The sequence below is a fragment of the Epinephelus fuscoguttatus genome, linkage group LG22 (assembly GCF_011397635.1).
Source record: "Epinephelus fuscoguttatus linkage group LG22, E.fuscoguttatus.final_Chr_v1".
NCBI lineage: Eukaryota > Metazoa > Chordata > Actinopteri > Perciformes > Serranidae > Epinephelus > Epinephelus fuscoguttatus.
In genome coordinates, this window is record NC_064773.1 from 11082480 (window position 1) to 11104471 (window position 21992).

At 43.5% G+C, this 21992-nt stretch overlaps 1 protein-coding gene across 2 annotated transcripts in view; it reads left to right on the forward strand.

Annotated features, from left to right (window-relative positions):
* The window catches only part of si:dkey-97m3.1 (fatty acyl-CoA reductase 1), an 85280-nt gene that overhangs the window by 43380 nt on the left and 19908 nt on the right, over positions 1-21992 (forward strand). For both annotated transcript variants that reach the window (XM_049566484.1, XM_049566483.1), the window contains exons 3-4: positions 12148-12323; positions 20131-20310. In XM_049566484.1, coding sequence (XP_049422441.1) covers positions 12148-12323; positions 20131-20310 — 356 coding nt within the window. The remainder of the gene's footprint in view (positions 1-12147; positions 12324-20130; positions 20311-21992) is intronic.

Genomic DNA, 21992 nt, shown 5'->3' on the forward strand with positions numbered 1-21992 from the left:
CCCTGTCTGTCCACATTTGTAGTCCGGCTTTCAAGATGCAAATATCTCCATATTGTCCAGTTGACACTCAATCAAACTTTGTATGACAAGACCAGCCACTTCACCTTTGCGCACCCAGACAACTGCAGCCTAATTATGCATGCTGACAGGGCCGTAGTCACCGTATACATTGAGGGGGACACGTGCCCCCCCACCAATGCCCAAAATGTCTCCCCCAGTATATAACTGAAACTGAAAAACAAATATTATCTTGAAGGACATTATTGCACTTGGTTGACTATTTTTCTATGATCTTAGATGTAAATATTGCATGTTTCTTTCAGATAAAACACATTTTTGACTTGTGAATGAGTCAATGGAATTTCTTGCAATAATGAAAAAATACTGGCAAACATGTCTGCCTGGCACAAACCACATGTTTTGGACAGCTGTGAAGTGACAGAATGTCCCAGCGTCATGGTTCTTATATTGCCAGATTCCAGAGAGTCTCCCCTCTTCATGTATGGCAGAATATGTCATTTTCCAACTTGCTATGCTGAGATACATGTAAAAATGTAAGAATTTAGGCACACAGATTTGTTTTTTTCATTGATATAAAAATTAATATAAAATACAGGCACATAGAAGAACATGAAATGATGGCAAATCTGGTTAGCTCAGATTGTCCTGAAAAAAAAACAAGATATAGCATGTGTATGTAGCCTTTATAATGACTGTGATATGAACTTAAAAGTAAAGGCAGTAAAAATACCCCAAAAACACCTAGGGCCCATAGGGTAAAAAGTACCGAAATAAGGTACTGTTTGGTACCGGTACTGGTACCGTATCAGTTCAATTATGAACGGTACCCAACCCTAGGTATGGCCCCCTGCTCTGTGGCATTCAGTCCTTTATCGCACTCTGATCCAACATGACTACATTGTTGTATTGATTTCCTCGTGTTTGCAGCCAGGTGATCTTTGCAGCAGTATAAATATTCAAGATTTATTGATTCCTGCAGCTGCAGGCTCTGACAGGCTGCTCTACTGTATGTGTTTCCACTTGTGGAGCTGCTTGGATTGTTAATGCCAGCTGCCAGCGCAGGCACATGTCTAAGCAAGAGCAGACCACTCTTATGCTTACCTGCCACTCAGTCCTGCACTCGCTGAGGCCTCCGTGAGCTAAATCCTGCAGTTGATGTGTGGCAGCGTGTTTAAAGCGCATCAAGCTCTGTTCAAACAGCAACTTTTAGGGACGAGAGCGAATGAGGTGACTCAGGGCACTTGATGTGCTCAGTCTCGCTCAGAGACAGGGGCTCTGAGGATAGGCTGCAGCTGCCAGACGGGCACATTGCGAGGCATCCACTGCTCATCTGTGGCCGGTTGGCATGCAGTGCAGCAGGAGAGCAGACTGAGAGGCAACCAATAACCCTGCAACTCCTCCCTGGAGAGAACGGCAAGGGGGAACCAATGCTTTGGCGTATAATTAGGCCGCAAATTAACTCCAGTTTATGAAACAAATTAGCACATTAAACGTCGCTGGTGAAGTCATTAAGGGAGAGGAGACATGCGTGATGAAGACTTAGTCCTTCAGGGGACTGTTGTAGCACAGCCCAGTGCCTCCACAGCATGTGTAGAGTCTGCCAACCGGCTCTCTCTCCCCACATCCATATGGCTCCACAGATACATGTGGCACAAAGCCCTCTGAGATGGGATGTAGTGGTCCTCTTTAGAAAGTTTTAATCTAACCTACCTCATTTTATTTTTATCATTCCTACCATTACATAACAGTCCTATGCCAACGTTTCTCAGCTAAAACTTTGGGGTAATAGTCCTGATTGTGGTGCTCATGGATTGATTACTTATCAGGCCTGCTGGGTACAGACAAAGGGGCCTGAAATGTCAATACCCCACTGGCCTTCACCTGCAAAATGTCACCCAAATGAACACATACTGAAAATCTTCAGATGCTTCAAGCTACAGGAATTCCGAAGTCCATCACTCTGTTTTTCTCACCCAACTTGCTACACAGCTTCCTCAGACTGTCCTCCACGAACGATCCAGACAGATTTGATTGTGTTTGTATGTGTGGGTGTTTTCTATCAGGTCAGGATGAATGAAACGCTGTTAATGTCCGAAAAAGCGGGCAGAAGATCGGTGGAGGTTTCGGAGGCCTGGTGGCAGGACAGACGAGAAGCTGCTCTCCATATCAGAGAGGATCATGTTCATCAAGATTACAACCTGCAGCCGCTCTGTCTTCAGATGATAAACTCTGATACCAATCTGATACAGAAAATCAGTCGGTTTCCATTGCGGTTGCCTGTAAAGTGTGTTTCCTTCGTGTCAGGACTCCACAATACCATGTGTGTCTTTGGTGGCAAAGATTTCATCACAGTTTTTTGTGTGATCTTTGGTTTGACGGCCGCAGCGCTGTGCTTTAGACCTTAATGTTGTTCACACCCCTGCACCGCACTGTTCAGAAGAACCATGACACCTCAGGGCCTGCAGATCATCTCAGAAATGAGGACTTAAGACTAGACGTGGACCAGGCTGCTCTGAGACTTGACTTTACAAAAAACTTGTGACTTCAAAGCAAACTCATGGACCCAGTAAATTACCTGGAGCAATAGAAATTGAGATGATTGCATCAGTCAGGTCGTGCCAACCATAATTCGTGACTACCGCCAGTCTGCAAGTGTGGGGAAGTCTGGACATTTGGATTCAGCCAAACAGAGACGGGCCACTTTTGATTCATGTCCTGTATCTGCATCACATTGGTTTTAGCCACTGCCCCACCCTTTTAGGAGACTAGCGGCGGTCTTGAGTCCATTCACTCCAATGGGAAAAGTGAATGTGAGTACAGATTATGACTGATTCCTTCGACCCCTTGTCCCGAAAGTAAATATTGGAGCGAGTTTTCACAAGCCTCGACTCCCCCTAAACATTCTGACACTGAATTGGCTTTTTTCTTTTTCTTTTTTTTCCCCAGACAAATTAAGAGAAAATTAACTTTGTTCGAGACATGTCTCTGTTTTAGCAACATGTTCTCACGAGATCTGGGAACAACTGATGTGATCTTACACTCCACTGATGTCAGACTTTCAGCTAGCAGATTAAAACCAGTGGCACAATAAGGAACAAACATTACAGTTTTACTGTAGTATCTTTGCTCTAACATCACATGAGCTGTGTCTCAATTCAGGGGCTGCATCCCTCGAAGGCTGCATTTGAAGACCGATTGCGTCACATTGGCGCAACCAAGGCTGTCCCATTTCGAAGGCTCCTTCAAATTCGGGCGAGAAATGCCAAATTTCCCAGAATTTGGAAGATGCAACAGATGAATCCTTCATGGCCCAGTCGCCGGTGACGATTATATATTAAGTTAACTAACAATTTTTAACTAGTTTTATGGCTATTAACATTACTGTTAGCTAAAAGCACACAGCTTAAACAGTCTTAATTTAGTAAATATACCTGAAAACGGTCCAACAGCCTGAAATATATCAAGCGGCAGTTTCTCTGGCGGTGAATCTCCTCAAGTATTAATTAAAAATAACTATATAATAACAATCTCTGGGTCCATGATGTAGGGGAACAAACTTCTAGCTTACTCCTTCTTTCATCAAGTGCAGCTGGCTGTTAAGTAACAGGAACAGAACGGGTTGGGTGAGAAAAACTGGTGATGCAACCAGGAAATCCTCCAATCTAGACTGTCCCATTTAGGAGACCGTTTGGTTTGGCTGATACGGTAATCGAAGGATGGCGGTGGCCGACGTATACCGCGAAGGCCGCGTCCTTCAAAGGCTGCAGCCCCTGAATTGAGACACCACTATTGATGGATCCACATGAAGCGGTTGGGGAAGGTGATGACCGTCTGTACTGCTTCATCTGCCTGACAGTATAGGTAGCCTACTGACAATTTTTGGAACCATGTAAACCCTCATCAAATGGGCTGTTCCAACATCAATTTTTTCTCATGTTGCTGATGATGGCCTTGCAGCCCGCTAGGTGGGCCGGCCCATCTGGCATTTGCCGGTATACCCAGATTGCCAGTCCGAGCCTGCCTTGCGGTATAAGGACAGAAAAACCTGCAGCAGCCATCATAAACTCAAGTTTTCTTCCTGTCTGTTTGCTCTTGGAGGGTAATAAAAGTCTCCTTGGCTCGGCATGAGGTCACTGTCTGTCTGAAAGACTGGAATGCGATGCCACCGACATACCGAACATCGAGCCCAGAAGCACTACGTTTGTTGTCACTGTAAACCTTATTACTCTGTTCATATTGATCTGTGTACAATGATAGCCCAGAGCCAGACATGAGAAGACCCTCCATTTTCATTAGTTTGCTGTGATGAGCTGCTTCTCGCAACGCCTGATCGCTCCCCTAAGCTCTTAAGAAGCTGAGCGATTCAGGTCTGAAACAGCTGAATAAAGAGATGGGCGGCATTGTGTCTCTTTAAGTGGACCACTCGTGAAATATAACACTGTTGGTAGACGGCACTTTGCTTGAGATAAACCAGAACACTTGGTCCCTCATGCAAATCAAATTGTGTGGTTTAGTTTACCGTCTTCTCCGACTTTAATCAGGTTTTTCTCAGCACCTAGAAGCTTCTCAATGCATAAAGCTAATTGCTTTTAAATCAGTGTTTCTAAAACAATCCGGCAGGCAAAGTTTCCACCTCAGACTGAAGGTTTGGGGACTTTTGTTGAAAATTGTAGTGACACGGCCTGGTTAAATCTGTTTTTATGCCCCTGGGACACTGACGGGTGAAGAGGAGAGGAGATGAACCCTTATTCTCCTTAATATGCTGACAGCCCTGGGGGTGAGCCACTTCTGTCCTTCTTCACAGCTTCCCATGAGACTCCTTGTATTTCCATTCAAACTTAAGTATGCAGCGTTGTCAGTTCTGCAGATGAAAAAGAGACCTGCGCACTTCCTCAACCATGTGTGCTTTAGTGCCGACGCACGTTGTCGACAGTGCTGGAGGAGTTTTAGTCATTGTTAATAACTTTTGGAAAAAAAATCATTTTTCCCCCCTTTTTTGTCAGTGATCCTGCTCACATCCCATTATTTGACTAATTTAGATGGTGCATGTCAGGAAATGGAGGTCACTGCTGAGGGTGCAGACGTTAATCGTTTCTGTCTGACACACTTTGGCAGACCTTCCCCAGCTACAGCACATTTTCCAGCCTGTTCGTGTCCGATTGGCAGCATCCGGCGTACTCGGCAGGGAAAGGACCAACGGTGGATTTACCTTTCAGACTCGTGCGGATGCTGCAAGGAAAGTAAGGGAGAGACATTCATAGTGATAGTGTTTTTCAACTTGAGTAATTAAGGCATTCACCCCAAAACTAACAGGAAACTGCTTCTGTGTGTGTCAGATGAACCTGAGTTTTGTGTCTTTGTCAAGATGCTAGGGTCTAGAGAGCAGAATTTATTGGCATCCAGAGGTGAGGTCACAGAACTGAAACTTCTAGACACACGACCAAGCGCACCATTCCTCCAGGTTTATGCCTGGCGGTGATAATAAGAATATTAAAACAAGGAAAAGTCTTCAATGTGAAAAGCGGGAACAGCTGTTTCTGACTTTAAAGTATTAATCAGTTATCAAAATCATTTCAGATTGAATCAAGACTCTGCAGCTGTGACCTCCAGTCTGTCAGGGAGTCATGCTACACCTCAGAAAGTGTGAAGATCACAGCCATCATTAGCTCTGCTTCACACCGCGTCCTATTCTGACCTCCCTCATACACAAGGACTCTCCAGAAACCATTTTGCTATCAAACATTTTGCACAATGCAGAAACACAAAACACTTCCCCCACAACTTGTGTTCTTCTTTTCCTGCTCTGTCTCTCTCTCCGTCATGCCTTCGCTCCAGGGGAAAGGTCTGCGTGAAGGGGCTGTGAAAAGAGTGGAGCCCAGTTAAAGGGCAGTTAGCGAGGAGAGAGGCTGTGTGAATGGCATCTCGGGTTGCCGGGCTGAAAGGAAAGTGCCATTAGTGTTGGGTTTCTGTGAAAGTCCGCAGAGCGGCTGCTTCAAGCACTCTTGATGGAAGATTTATTGCCCTCGGGGTCTTGAAAAATATCAGTGTTCGGCGCAGAGAAAGGACCAGTGTTGGCTGCATGTACAAGCCACCTCTTCAAGTTAAACAGGGGAGAGTCATTGACAGAACTGACTTTATGGATGACCTTTATCTGGGCTTGTTCGAGGTTATGACTGACCACAAGATGCACTACTGAAACACTTGTGGTTACGCTGCAGGGATGGCTGCGGTGATGTTTTTCCCTTCAGCGTGTTGAGGAAATGTGAACTGGTGGACTATTGTGTTCCTGTACAAGGCAGTTTGCTCAGTGATCCCCGTGGGTCGCAGAAGGGTGTGATGGTAAATGCGAGCGATGGAAGGCTGGCACAAGAAAAGAGCCCTTTACAAAACAATCCCACAATGCCATTCTCTGCTTGTGCCCATAACAAAGAGCGCTCTGAAACCCACATTCTACGGCCTCATTCACCCTGCTGACCCTGATGCACTGTATCCCTTCTGGGTCTTTCTATAATATAGCTTTGGCTCAGAGGTGCTACACAAATATCTGTTTTGGCTGAGTGTCTGCAGCTGATGAACAGTCATGCTGCTATTTTAGTTTGGTAGTGTGTCATGGGTGAGTGTGCACTAATACTTTGGGTTTAATAGTGATAGCATTGAACAAATGTCTCTCATTTTCTTTTGCCACTTTGTTTCCAGACACCGTAATGCCCCTGTGTGGCATCATTATCTTGGTACCAGCAAGGGGCGCTTGAGTTGATTCGCATTTTAATTCCTCAAGGAGTTGTTGTGTGCACCATCAACCAAAAGGTGGTGTTTGTGAGCAAAGTGGAGCTCAGGTCTAAAAATAATACGTTATATAAAACACTGTAAACAAGAAAGCAAGATTAAAAAAATGACTCTGTCTCTCCCTCTGTCGTTAATTGAGCACAGCATTAGTTCAAGCAGGCCACAATGTCGAGCTCAGCCCAATTGGTGAAACTCATTCAGGGCCCTATTTAAACTGCTCTGGCCTGCCTACTGTTGCTGCTTTCTCTGCAAGCCGCTTTGCAACCTGCCTCTGCCCCAGCTCCTCGTTTTTACGCTGTGTCTGACTTATCAATGTCATTTCTGTTTGTCATTGATGCTGCTCTGTTCTGTTCCCGAGGAAGGGCAGAGAGGAGTGCTCTCTCCGCCTTATGCTTTCCATGTAGGCGCATGGAAGGGCAGGGAGGTGTGCTCTCTGTGCCTTACGCCGGATTTCCACTGGATGCGTGTCCGTTGCGGAACGGCAGTGCTGGTTATCCGCTGCGTGCTCCGCCATCCGTCAACACCCACCGGCTGCATTTGCTGTGCGGAGCGGTGCAGCTCCGCCGGAACACTATGTATTTTATTTTGAAAATTAACCTGGATGTTTTATTTTGTTTCTGTGCATGACTTCCTGCCCCGCACGATCTGCTCTGTGCTGAATTGCTGCGTTGTGCTCCGGCAAAATAGAAGTCCTGCGTATCTGTTGCGCAGGGCTCCGGAGTGCCAGAGCTGAGACGGAGCCGGAACGCAGCACAGCCGCAGCCAGTGGAAACACACACATTGACTAGAATTGAATCCTATCAGCTCCGCTGCCATGCCGGAGCGCAGATGCAACCAACACGCATCTAGTGGAAATAGGCCGTTAGACTTTCTTCGTTTGCACATGGAAGGGCAGAGAGGTCTGCTCCCTCTGCTTTGTGGCTTTCCATGTCTGCGCATGGAAGAGGCTTTCTACGTAGGCCCAAGGAAAAGCAGAGAGGCCCCAGAACAGAGCCATACTGCTAAATATAATTACTGCAAATGGAAATGGAAATTGATTTAAACTCAGATTCCACCCCAGAAGTCCAATTATGATATAAATGTTTTGGGGTTTTTTTTGTTGTCATTAACCTTAGCATTGCTGTGATCACCAAAATCACTTGGGCATTTAAAGGCTGTTATATTTATACTGGAGAGCTGTTGAGCTGTTAGACATCAACACTGGACTGGCTTTACTCACTTAAAGGTAGACATGAGGGTGAATTTATACAGTGCAGCAGTATTTGGTAGAAAACATCAGATCAAGATGTGATAGTGCCGGACACGCTTTGTATTAGCAGGTATAAAATCATCACGTAGAGGGGTCTTATTGACCTGTTGTAAACATTATAGTAACTAGGCCGAAATGCAGAAATGATCAAGATCGTCTTGTGTTTACGTGGTTGTTTGTTTCTATAAGAATGTCCCCAACATCTTGGCCAGCTGTCAAGGACTGACTCTCTTTAACCTCTGTGCAAAATGTTTAGTGTTTATTGAAGTGCAACTTTTGTTAACAGCCCGGGAGTCCATTTTATTTATTGTTGTGGTTGTTTGGTTTTATTTTTTTATGCTTCATTCATTAAAGATATTTTAATTATTTTATTTTAACTGTTTTTATTATTTTATTTTATTTTATTTTATTTTATTTTATTTCAATTCTTTTATTTTAACCGTACATCTGTGAAAGAGTTTCACATATAGATGACCAAAATGGAGCAATGAAACGACAGGAGAAAAACATGTGGTATAGGATAGCTGGGGCAGCATGACACCTCTGACAGGTGGGGTCAACCGCAGGTCACAGTCTGGCAAGTCTGCTTCTGCAGAGAAGATATTTTAATTATTCAGTTCACATTCCAGTGTCTGAATATTAAGATTTGAAAGTTGATTGCTCTTTGAAAGTGTGTTTTTCCATTATGATGGTATTATATTATTATTATTATCAGTGGCATAAGATGGTCTTGGAATGATTATCGTGTTGTTTATTGCAATATCCTGTGGGATGATGCATCATCCACCATGACAAGTACAAGCATCTTTTCCGAAACATATTGTACTTAAGAGTTCCTCTTCAGTCGAACCAGCTCGTCTTGTTGCAGTGATGAGGAGGTTCTTTATGCTCTGTCTGGTGTTAAATTACTAAAGTGTTTTTTGTCTCAGTTGCACGTGTGACATTGAATACATTCCTCATGAAAAGCAGCATTAGACTCAGTGAAACATTTGTCTGGTGAAGTGCATCAGCCTGGCTGTTCCCCAAAAGGCCTTCACAGACTGTTCTTTTGCCTGATGCGTGTCTGACAGTTACGACATGTGACAGGGCTCATAAACATCACAGCTATTAGAAGAGTTTACCTTTGTCTCCACGGCGAACTCAAAAACTTCCTTGTCATACAAACCACGGAAGTGATGGGACGCTGCCAAAAACCTGGGTGGTTTTGTTTTTGTTGCCAAGCTACACACCCTCATGAGGAGGTTGGATCGAGGTCATTACATGACATCAGCCGCTCGGTGAATCACACAGTAAAGAGGGAGCAGTTTGTGGAGTAACTGATTTGGTATTTTTGGAAAGATTTTTTTTGTGAGAAATCTGCACATTAAATCTCTTCTTCAACTGAATGTAGGTCTCTGTTACTGCCAGCTGTTGGCCTCGAGCAGACGGAGGGAAAACACTATGATTTTTGCATTACATAATGACAGCAGCGCTGCACTGTCATGCAGAAAATACCGCATGCATCCCCCCTCCTCCAGTTGGGAACAGTTCTGGGTCATGACATTACATACTGTACATGGGGACTTGTGCCTAATATGGGCAGCATGTATTTGGAGAGCAGCCGAAGACTGATGGGGATACAGGACATGAATATAAACAGCTGTTTGAAGCTGTTTAATTCAACATCTGCTCTGCTTACTCGGACAGCTGACACACACACATACACACACAGGGCTGCAATTTCATAACAGAGCGAGCACACACACTTTGATGCCAATCCCTTCACTTCCCCTCTCATTCACCCTCTTCTTCTTCTGTGTGTAAAACGTCTCTGTGCACACAGCTGCCACACTGTCAGCCATGTTGGCAACACCACGCATGACGCAATAGGACATCTGACTGACTTTCTCTGCTTCCTTTGGTTAGTGTCTCCCAGTGTAACGCTGTGGTGAAGTCCTGCAGGGGACTCTGATGCAGTGCTAGGCGCTCTGCAGGGTGCACCAGGGTGTCAGGCAGTGAGGGGCTGTGTGAGACACGAGCTGGTAAATCTAGACGACTTCTTCCTCCCTCCATGTTGGAATGTCGTCCGCAGCCCTCAGTGAGCAAGCAGCAGTGTAAACAGGTGGAATAATATCACACAAGCGGGGCTTTGTTTGGGGTTGCATGTGGTGTGTCACGCAGAATCTGTCGTGTAGAGGAACAAATGTTCAGTCTCTATGTCGCATATATGTGTGGCACATTCCGCACAGATAGTGGTATGTATACAGCAGGGAGCGCGTTGCTTTTCTTAGGCATTTATCAGGGAGTATGCCTTTGACTCATGGCACTGACAAATAAAACCTGTTCGTCCATTCGTCCACAGCAGCAACACTTCCTCTGTACTACAACCTAACCCCTTCGTCACGCCTACAGCCCTCATATAGAAGAGCAAATACTGACACAGTCACATTTTCTTTGAACTGAATGTGTGATCTTAAACTCTAATGAAAAGTGATTAATAGAACATTTATTGATTTATTGTTTTGGCTTAAAGGCTGTGCAACAAATGCTTTCATTACTTCACCCTCAAAATAACATTTGTCTATCAATTACTCACCCCATGTTACTTTGAATTCATGAAGAAGACATGCATGCCTTCAGGTTAAACGGAGAATCCAAAAACAGAGAAATTTTTTGGATGAAATAATGTCAAAGGAATCAGCTTTTTAACAACAGCAAAACTATATCAAAACATCTGTTGACAAACTCTCAACTTGTGCAGCAGAATCCAAGTCTCATTTATCAAGTCGTATAATGAATACTTCACAAACTTTACGACAGGGAACTGAACTAAAAGGGAAACTTAACTGCAATCTCTTCAAAGCCAGACTCCACTGACAAAACCACTAATTTAACCTCTCTACACAGGAGCTGCTGGTCTACCACGGCTTTGTAGAGATCATTTGTGTGTCAGTTACTCACCCTGTGTTATCTTGAATTCCTGAGGAAAACTGTTTTTCTTTCATTCCTTCACGATGAACGAAGAATCCAAAAACTGAAGGTATTCTTGATAAAGGTAAGTTTAAGGTGACTGTGTTTAACAAAGGCAAAAATATATCAAAACATCAGTTTACAAACTCTCACACAACTTGTGCAATATAATCAAAAGTGAAACTTATCCACGCTCTCTTCAAAGCCAGACTCCATTGATAAAAACAGTCATTTTACCTCGCTGAACACAGGAGCTGCTGGTCTACCTCTGCCTCAATGAGTTTGTTCTTTTGTGTTATTGTGTGGCTTTGATGTTTTCAGGGGTTAGTTTGGATCTACTAAAGCTGCACAATAACACAAACAAAGTAACTGTTTTAAATAGTCCTGCTTTTGTTGAACACAGTCGCCTTTTACTTCACATCATCAGGAATTTTTTCCATTTGTGGATTCTGTGTTCACCATGGAGGCACGCAAGAAAAATGAAGTTTTGAAGTATTACTTAAAAATTTCTCTTCTCTTCTAAACTTTTTTTTTTCTTTTTTTTCCAGGAGCAGATTTTATCACAGGGAACCTATTGTGTTTTAATACTGGTGTGTTGTGGTAGCTAATAATTAGGGTGTTGGGGAAAATTATCAGTCATCAAGTGTGTTATTGTAGCAACTCAAGCAAGTCCAGTTGCCTACACTATAGCAGGAAGAACTAATAAAGGTGGTGCCATAATTCGTACTGTATGTATTTTGCCATAGTGTTGTTTACACAGTGATGGCTCTCTATTCTCTGACATGTTTCATGTAATTTATTGTTTTCATGAAATGAAAGGGGACACTTGAGATCAGAAACAAATCTGGTGATGAAACTTTACTGAAACATGTGGGTGATTTCTGCCTGAGGGGTTTTATGCAAAGCAACACACTCGCTGTCTGTGCTGACTTGAGATCATTTGCATTCCTTGTCAGGCTATTTTAGTGTTTAGCTGTCAACGCTTGAGTCAGCTTTTATGGTTGATCTGCCCTCCAGCTCTTGTGCAATATGGGAATAATTACAAGTGGCATTTAAGCTTCTCGATTTATTGTCCTGCATTATTTGAACGCTGTGATGTTGGCGTATAAACTTATCTGTCTCGTGTGTTTTCTGTCTGGCAGCTTTTCGACCGAGTGCGGGAGGACAACCCCGACTTCCACCAGAAGATCATCCCCATCAGCAGCGAGCTGACGCAGCCCGGCCTCGCCATCAGCCCAGAGGATGTTGAGAAGCTCTCCGCCTGCATCAACATCGTCTTCCATTGCGCCGCCACCATCCGGTTTGACGAGCCACTCAAGTGAGGATCACAACCCCCAACTTAATGCATTAAAGGGATACTTCAACCACAAAATGACCATTTGTGTATCAGTTACTTAACCTACACTGAATTTATTAAGAAAACACTGTTTTTCTTGCATGCTTCCAGAGTGAATGGAGAATCCAAAAAACAAAGAAAATTCTTGGTGTATTGAAGTCATAGGGGTCCACATTTATGAACAGCTAAACTACATCAAAACACAACTCATGCAGTATAATCCAAGTCTCATTTATCCAGTCGTATGCTCAGTGTATCCCAAACAGACACCACTTTACAACAGGGAACTGAACTAAAAGGGAAACTTATCTATGCTCTCGTCAAAGCCAGACTACATTGACAAAAACAGTTATTTTACCTCGCTTAACACAGGAGCTGCTGGTCTACCATTGCCTCAATTAGTTAGTTAGTTTGTGTTATTGAGTGACTTTGGTGAATCCAAACTAACTATTGAAAACACCAAGGTTGCACAATAACAGTAAAAAACGTACTAATCGAGGCAGTGGTAGACCAGCAGCTCCTGTGTTCAGTGGGGTAAAATTACTGTTTTTGTCAATGGAGTCTGGCTAAAAGAAAGCATTGATTAAGTTTTTATTCCCCCACGTTTGACAGAAAGGAAAATGAGGAAATGTGGAAGTAAATAAAAATAATAAAAGATAGATAGATAAACAAAATGACATGAAGTGGAGAGAGCCAGAGGAAAGAGAAATGTAAAAGAAGAACATATCCTATCCCGAATATATCCTCTAGTGTCTGTCAGGTGAGAAGTCGAACCTTTTGACATAATCCACAAAAGGGAGCTGTATTTTTTCCATTACGGGATGAGATTTAGTTTACATTCAGTTTCTTGTTGGAAAGAGTTCCTGTTTGGTGAGTTCTGAGCATGCAACTGGATAAATGAGACTTGGATTATATTGCATGAGTTGCGTGAGAGTTTGGAAACAGATGTTTGGATATAGTTTTGCTGTTGTTAAAAGTGGACCCCTATGACTTTGAGTCATCAAGAACATTCTCAGTTTTTGGATTTTTCGTTCACCATAGAGGCATTTGATAAAAACAAAGTTGTCTTTACAAATTCAACGTAAAATGGTATGAGTAACTGATATACTAAGGGTCATCTGGTGGGTGAAGTATTCCCTTTAACACGAAATATACTTTGTATACACACTCTGATTTTTCACTGCTTTCTTCCAAAGATATTTTTTTTAAACTCTGATATGATTTCAAACTGTTTGCCACTTGCAGCTTTTTTGCACTCCCCTGAACCACATCGTTTACCAAAAGACAAACCCAACAATTCGTTATTATTGAGTAAATGTTCCCTGCGTGGCAGGAACTTCCTGTTGTAAAACGTCCAGAGGATCTGCAGCTCACTGAACACACTGCACTGTTATTTGATTTAAAGCAAAGAGGAAGTGCTGGTGAGGATGTGGGGAAACAAACTGTTTGCAAAACCATAAAGTCACCTACAGTTCAGTGTGACAAGCAGTCAAACAATGGATGGTTCCTTCTTTATTCAGAGAGCAACACTGCGTACGAAAAGCTTGCGTGAAGTCAGACGTTATCGGAGATAATAGTGAGACATGTAGGGGTTTTAAAGGGTATCCATGTTCCTTATGAAGGTTTGTATATGGCCTGAATCCACTGATGACTCCCAGCTTGTTAAATATAACAGTGGTGACGCTGTGTCATCACTCATCTGCTACACCCTCAGGCTCCTGCGCTCTTACTGGGGCCTGCTGGTGACAGTGCATTATATATAATGGCGACCCAGTTATTTTTCCTTCTGTCGGTGATGTGCTGGTGCTTCAGCTGTTCGGTGCTGTAGGTTTTTGTCATATAATCAGCGTCACTCCATCCTGTTACACATTGAACACACTGTGCGCAGGGACCTGTCTCTCCAGACAGACGTCTGCTGCTGCTGCTGCCTTTCAAAAATAACTTTATATTTGCTGAAACTGTCAGTGTATCCACACAGCAGAACATGAGCCAGATGATCTGTGGAAAAAAATCACATTTTATCGCACTTGAGTGAAAACAATCAGAGCCGAGGAGTCTCTGAAGCCTCTTCCCCTCTGGACAAAAACCCATGAACATCCACTAACATCTGGCGTTTGTATTTAGTGGGAGAGATTTCAATCAACAATCTGACTCTGCAGCAGCCACGGGTATTTATCGGCTCTATCTCTGATTAGCTGCGATTGGCAGTGATGGAAATGCAACACCCAGTGGATGCGATCATCTTAGCCCCTTCACAGATGCGATTCAGTGACGCACTTCTACAAAATAACATCCGTTTCATCCAACCAGTGCTCGAACTTTGTTCAAAACTTAGTCACTACTGAGTTTGAGAGAGAGATAATCGGTAAGAATGCTCACCCAACTTTTGGCACATTTCATTCTCCATAAAAATCCACTTTACACATTTTTGCGCTTTTTTAAAAAAACCATATCGTCCTCAGTTTGTCTCCCTGTCAAACCTCAGAGAGGCTGGTGTCTGCTTTAGCTCTCTGTTACCAGGCAGCTGCACCACAGCCAGCCACAGTTACAGCAGACGATTTAAAAACACGCCTGGCCTTTAGCTTTAATGTGTGTCTGTGGAAGTACTGCTGTCAGACACAGCATAGTTTAGACTACGCTGAGTTTGGTCTGAGGTCAGTGCATCAGAGCGCCATGCCGATACTGAGCTGACAGACAGCAGGAAAGGCGTGTGTTTACACTGCCTACAAACTTAAGACTATGTTCAAATATACAAACATGTCTCAACTTTGTCCCACAGTGTAAATACACAAGTGTTGATGCAGGCTGTTATTACATAAAGATTAGCTGCACCATGGCGAAAGAGATCCACGATGCTTTTCCTCATTTTCTGTCATATATATGGTTTTATAATGTCAGAAGGTGGCCAAAGTTTCAGATAATAAGCTACGGGGTGCCTTATTTTCCTCAGGATGAGTAAAGTATCTACCAAGCAACCACATGACGTAAGTTTGTGATGATGGGGGGACTCCTCTCCCAGAAAAATTCAATGTTCAGAGACTTTGTTTCCTGCACTCTGATGACTTTTGAAGGATAGTAAAAGGGGCATGAGGGACGGTGGGAGGTCAGCCACCCACAGCCAGGTGTCCTCCCTGACCCGCACACCCCCTGGGTCCAGACGACTAAGTGAGACGTAACGGGAGACTCAAAGTCTGGAGCACAGTCTGGGTACCTGTGACCCGTCACACTTGCAGACGCACGTGTAACGCAATCAGCGTGGAGACGAGGTGTCCACCGGCAGCCGCGCCAGACTCATGAGGGCCTGGAGGGTCAGAGGGAGGTCGAGAGGGAGGAAGTGTCTGTAACGAGATAAATACACACCTGACAGCAGTTGGTCTAAAAAATGAAATTAGATTATTTTCTCAAATGGTTGAAGCCTTAATATGCGTGCATATGTGGAGGTGGATTACCTCACTTCAGAGGTGGTGTTTGACTGCTGCTGGAGGCGGGACCTCGATTAGGTTTGAGTGACCGCTCAGTTAGTGTAAAGCTGCTGCAGTGCACTCCTCCTCCACAGCTTTATATTGATCTGTTACTGCTCTCACATCTCTCTCTGGTCCATCTGTGGCTCTCTGACTCCTCTCTATCCCTCTCTGCTGCTTCACCCTCCATCTTTCTCTCTGAGTGGCCTTCAACTCTTTTTCTCTTCATCCAGCTCTCACTCCCGTGTTCACTCTTTCTCCCGCTCCCCTCCCACATCTGTCACCTCTTGCCGTCATTACTCATGTGTAGCGGCCGGTAGCCTTGTAAGCGGCGCCGGGGCATAAATCAGACGGCTCTGTTAAAGGTTTCAGTTCAGGGCTGACACCTCGGCTGGTCTTTATCCTCTTCAGGTCTTTATCCACACTTAAAGGGTAATTCCTGTTTATAAAACACGGATGTTATTTTGGTGGCTTTGGCCATCATTTCATAAAAAATAACATTGTACTTACCATGAGTCTAACAGGGCAAGAAATGCGACTGGTTTCCACCAAACACTTGCAGTATGGTACCTTTGGAACCAAAAGTAACCCTTCAGACATGGTACCTAGACCCTAGCGTTTCCACTGCAAACCGTATCCTTCAATGTGGGCGGGGTTGTTGCCACTCACTGCTCCGTCCAGTACTCATTGTATTTCCTTACCACTGGTGGGACACAGAAAGAAGTTTGCACCTTGTTTATCGTCCACAGAACGAGGCTGCACGCCAACATTTTCAGAACAAAATAAAACAGGCTGCAGTGAGAGTCTCTCTCCATGGGGTATTTAAAAATAGCGGGTTTGTGCATTCAGTCCTTCTCAGGCAAGCTCAGGGGTTTACTGTTGCCGGAGCCCACAGGAACAACGCTCCACGATGCCTTTTTTCTCTCTGAGTGAGGATTAGAATATATGCAGCTCACATAACCTGGCTAAAATTAATATATATAAACGCTTAAAGATCCACTTATTACTAAAAGTGTATGTCATATAAAACAGACTGCAGTATTCACAGCTCCACCTTTTACCAGATCTGCGTACCAAACTGAACTGCACGGGACTGCTCGGGGGCTTCAGTGGAAAGTGAAAACAAAGATGGACATGTCTTTTTGTCTACGTGACTAATGGGAACAATGATTTTTCAATCTGGTTCAATATTGAGCAAGATGGCTGCAAACAGGCTGCAGTGTAACCACTCAAATGTACATCCACTAAAAGTGTTTGTTTTTGACACTGACAGGCTCAGATTATTATTCAAAGTATCTGACAACATTATGTAAAGGATCCCTACAGAGATGCGCCTTTTTGTCAAAGAGAAACAGCCCCGAAATCGCTATCTTCAAACCCACCAAACTCCATTTAAATAAACAGTAATTTTACCGTGTATAGAGCCAACATATTTTCACATCTAACTGTGTGAATTAAGGGTTAATTTTAACCAAACCAGAGTTGGTGATTGTTGGAACAGAGGAAAGATGAACCAGGACCTATGCTGTTAAAATTACTGTTTATTTAAATGGAGTTTGGTGATAACAATTTCAGGGCTGTTTCTGGTTAAAAAAATAGAATGTTACTCTTTAACAAAAAGGTGTATCTTTCCATAAAGTTGTCAGACACTCAGAATAATAATCTGAGCCTGTCAATGGCAAAAACAAACACTTTTAGCGGATGTACATTGATGGTGCACAGTTGCCCCAAGTGGTTACATTGCAGCCTGTTTCAAGGCTGCCAGCTGCAGCCTTCTCACTCAGCACTGGACCAATTTCAAAAGCTGTTGTTCCCATTAGTCACTTAGACACAAAATGTTGGAAAAGTAGGGTCCAGGTTGAAAAAACTGAAGTCACCCTTTAAATCCCCCTCCATAAACCCTTTTTTATCATGGTCAATCCGACAGAAACCCCAAAAGAGTCACTTTTTTCTTGTAAAATTGTTATTTTCATTAAGTTTTATAGGCCCAAGGAGAAAGAACTCTCCAGTATAACACAAGAAAATGGCAAAGATGAGAAATGTAATGAGAAATAGAGCAGTTTTATTACATCCTGTCTGACTTTATTGCAGCAATGTTCCTACATTTCAGTAATTAATCTGCAGAGTACAATAGTAGTGTCAGAAACGATGGTTAAAAACTACAAAAATGGGACCCAACATGTAGGAAAGTTGTTATAAAATGATCCTTTGAGGCAGCGCCTTGTAGTTCAGATCAGAGCCACACAGCTCTCTAGTTGTTGCATCTGAATCATAGCAGCAAAAGCAGATGGGCGATGAGTCAGATGCAGGAAGGGGGCACAGCCCATCTTTTCCTGCCGGCGTGATGCCCTGTATGTGATCCCAGAAGCTGGTGGGAAGACGGCGTGCCCACACACACAGCTCGTCCTCTAATAACCACCAGCGCCACTCTCCCTATTACTGTCACCACTTTGCTTGTATTTATCGGTGCGAGCTGCTAAAAAGCCGGCACCACCTGACCGCATCTGATTCATGCCGGTGGACCCATCGCCCACCAACACACGCTCCCTCCTCCTGTCGCGCGCACACACACCTCGCAAGCACCGCCCACACAGAGCCAGAGGAGCACTCTATCTTGCAGTGTCTCTTTAAACTGACCCTCAGTTTTTCTTACTGTCGCCTCGGGCAGAAAATGGACTCTGTATATTGCTGTTCCACTCCGGAGCTGACACAGATCCACTGCTGGATGCAGAAGGTTTACACACTGATGCAGAGAAACGGGATGTGTTGGTGTGTGTTTATCCGCAGGAGGTTAGAGCTCCAACATTCAGGATTAAACCAGAACTGACATTTATGTTTCTCTCAATTCTTTTAGGAAAACATTTTAGAATGATTCTGCTTCTGTAATCAGAGTTATGGTCAGGACAAGAGTTGGATAAATGTGCCTCATCTTCCTTGCTTCCTCAAAGAATTTTCCTAGTCGACCAATAGTCGTCATGTAGGGCCATTAGTCGTCTAGTCGCCCGCATGTTTATGATGTTAACGATTATTAAATGATATATTTTGGGCGGGGCAACACAATGGTTTGAGTTGAAGGTGTGAGAAAGAATAATATCAGTAACATTGTTAACACTGTGCTACATTACAGAGAAACACAAAACCATACTAATGAACCTTCATTAATATAGGCCTATATTTTATCTCCAAGTGCACGTCACACACTGAGCGAGCCGCCTGTTAATGACGCTGTGGGCTAATGGGCATGTAGCTACTTCCATGTTTCAGATGATACGTCATGTTTGTAGTCGACCAATGAAGATGAGTTTACATATCACCTTGGGTTCGTCCTTCACCTTCTCAAAATGATCCCACACTTTGGATTTCCTGCCCGACATGTTATTAACTAGCCTGTGGAATAACCGCAGGTACCAGTCCTGGAAATTAGGGACTGTACACATGCTGTACAATTTTTTTTCTGCAACTAAGCAACCAATGAAATCTTACCGACTGATGACCTTGGTCGACTATCACGGGGCCGCCCTGTGACTTTCTTTGCTCTTTTTCTTGTCTCTCTCACGAACATCTTTGATTTGTTTCCTCCTCCGTCTCAGTACGCACACTTCATCACACGGTTTAATGTGGTCTTGTCATTTATTGATGCATTTTATGGAGAAATTAGGAACGCTTGGTTTGATGCACCACATCTCTCCGTTAATTTGGCAGAATTGTCTCGTCAGTTACTTGGATAGGTCAAAACTGGCTTTACGGTTTGAGCAACGTACAACAGCTTCTGTCCTTTAGGAGAAACAGCATCAGATTTCTCTGCTAAAAGTTTGTGTGAAAGTGTGAGCTGAAATCCATTAATTGTGCAGCCCTGCATGTACTCACACGCGTCGAGTGTTAGCTGAAGTGCTCATGGCTGAATGAGTGGCAGTGCGAGCTGAAAGCTGCGTTGAGTGAAAATAATGATGAGACTAACACATTTATGAGGAGAGCAGATGTTTTCCCCCCTCTGGTTCTGTCTCGTCCTCTCTCCCTCCTGTTCTTTTTTCTTGTCTCACCATCCTGTCGTGTCGTTCTGCTCCGGCTTATAATCATGTTCTGCAGATTTCCACGAGTCTGCAAATTCTCATTTGTATGGAAAACGCTCAGCAGTCAGCAAACACCAACGTTCTCGCATGCAAACCCTCAGACACAGATACTATTAGCAGCCTGGCAAGCGCACACACACCCTCAAAGCCTTTTCCCTGACACACACGTTTAATCTCGAGTGCACACAAACCTCTCGCTCACACACCCGTTCCTCCCACACACTATTTGACGTTGTGTATCTCTGTTCTCTCCGGCAGACACGCCCTGCAGCTGAATGTGATCGCCACGCAGCAGCTCCTCAGCTTGGCCCAGCAGATGCACCACCTCGAGGCCTTCGTTCACATCTCCACCGCCTATGCAAACTGCAACCGCAAGCACATCGACGAGGTCATCTACCCGCCGCCCGTGGAGCCCAAGAAGCTCATCGAGTCTCTGGAGTGAGTGGATGAAGGCCTGGTTTTTGTGCCCGGAGGACATGGAATCAATTCCTGTTCAGTGTGATTCATATCATGCAGGACATGATGAACACACACTCTGTTTATGAAAGCTAATCATAACTTTAAAGAGTTCATGAGACGAGTTCGCAGCCACACCTGGAAAGCAAAGTTGTGTCCACCTTTTTCAAAACTGATACTAAAGCAATATTTGTTTCTTGGTCTGGGGAATATAAACATGTTCTCTCAACAAACCATTTTTCATTTACGAAAAGATGTCAACAGTGTTTTCCTGATTCCCCAGAAAGGTCAGGAAATAGCTTGTTGTTGTTTTTTAAAGCTAAATAAGACCAAAGAAGAATCTGAACAACTTTTTGATTCTCAACACTTCTAAGAACTGATATCCAGTCTTAGCCTGGTTTCACTAATTAATACCCTCATTGAATTATTCACTGAATTCAATACAAAGAAGTACATTGAAATGGAAATTCAGTCTCATTATCAGGCTGACCCAGTCCTGAAATTCACTGGCAATAATGAAGCATATGTGGGCTACAGAAAACTAAACATTGCTTTTATGTGTAGCAGACAGGAAGCTGAATGTCCTGGTGTTTGTGTTGAATAGTTACGGAAGCCCTGAGAGGACAGGAGTGAAAGAATTTTGGTTTGAAGAAGTTTGGTCTAAATTATTTCCTCTCCTGTGTTTAGGATTTAAGAAGAGGTGGAAATTATGGTTTTGCCTGAATAATCTTTATATATTACTTAATTTTTATTTTTTCATCTGTGAAACAGCTGGAGAAAAAACAAAAGGTTTGCCATGAGAAAAAAGTTGGTTTTGCTTTTGTTTTTTTGTTTTTTTTGGCCATATCCTTTTTTTGTTTTTTTTTTTTGGTGGCAGTATTAAGCAGAGTAAAAAGGGGTTTTACCAGGATCTTTCTACATTCCTCAGTTGTTGTTTTTTTTAATCCTTGACATGCATTTAAAAAGTCACTTTTTTGTCTAGTTGTAATACCCATTTTAGCCACAAGGGGCTGAAGTGCACCACTACCCCATGTTCTGAACAGGACCAAAAGCACTGATGTTTTTTTCCTAGGTGACTTTTCATTTCTCTGCACACTCAACACACATAGACATGTATCATTACTGTTGTGTCTTTCTTTAGGATAGAAATTTATTTCATGCTAATCTGCTGTAAGTGTTAGCTATACAGATGTTAGCTGTTAGCTCACTAGCTAACAAGTGAAAAACACTGTTACAGTTACTTAAACCAATCCCAATACCTCCCCTTGTCCACTACCCCTTAGCCCTTGGCCCTACCTCTAGCCATTGCCCACTACCCCTTGGCCCTCGAAATGAAGCAACAAGGGGTAGGGGTTGAAATCTTTCCCTAGGAATTGGGACACCACTCCCTACGTCACAGCGTCTGTTACGTTCACGCATACGTAACTATTTTAAATAGGAAGCTGCGAGCCATCTACATTTCCAACCGGCATCTACAATGGAGTCTCCAGTTGAGTTCATCCTACCGATCACGTTTGTATTCATCATGTTTCGTTTGATGAATGACAGATGACAGGGGACTTCTGCTAGCTAGCTAGATAGCTAGCTAACCAGCTAACATTACAAGGTAGCATAGTTATACTAGCTGGCGTGTTATCGTAATGTGAAAAATCCGACAATTTTGC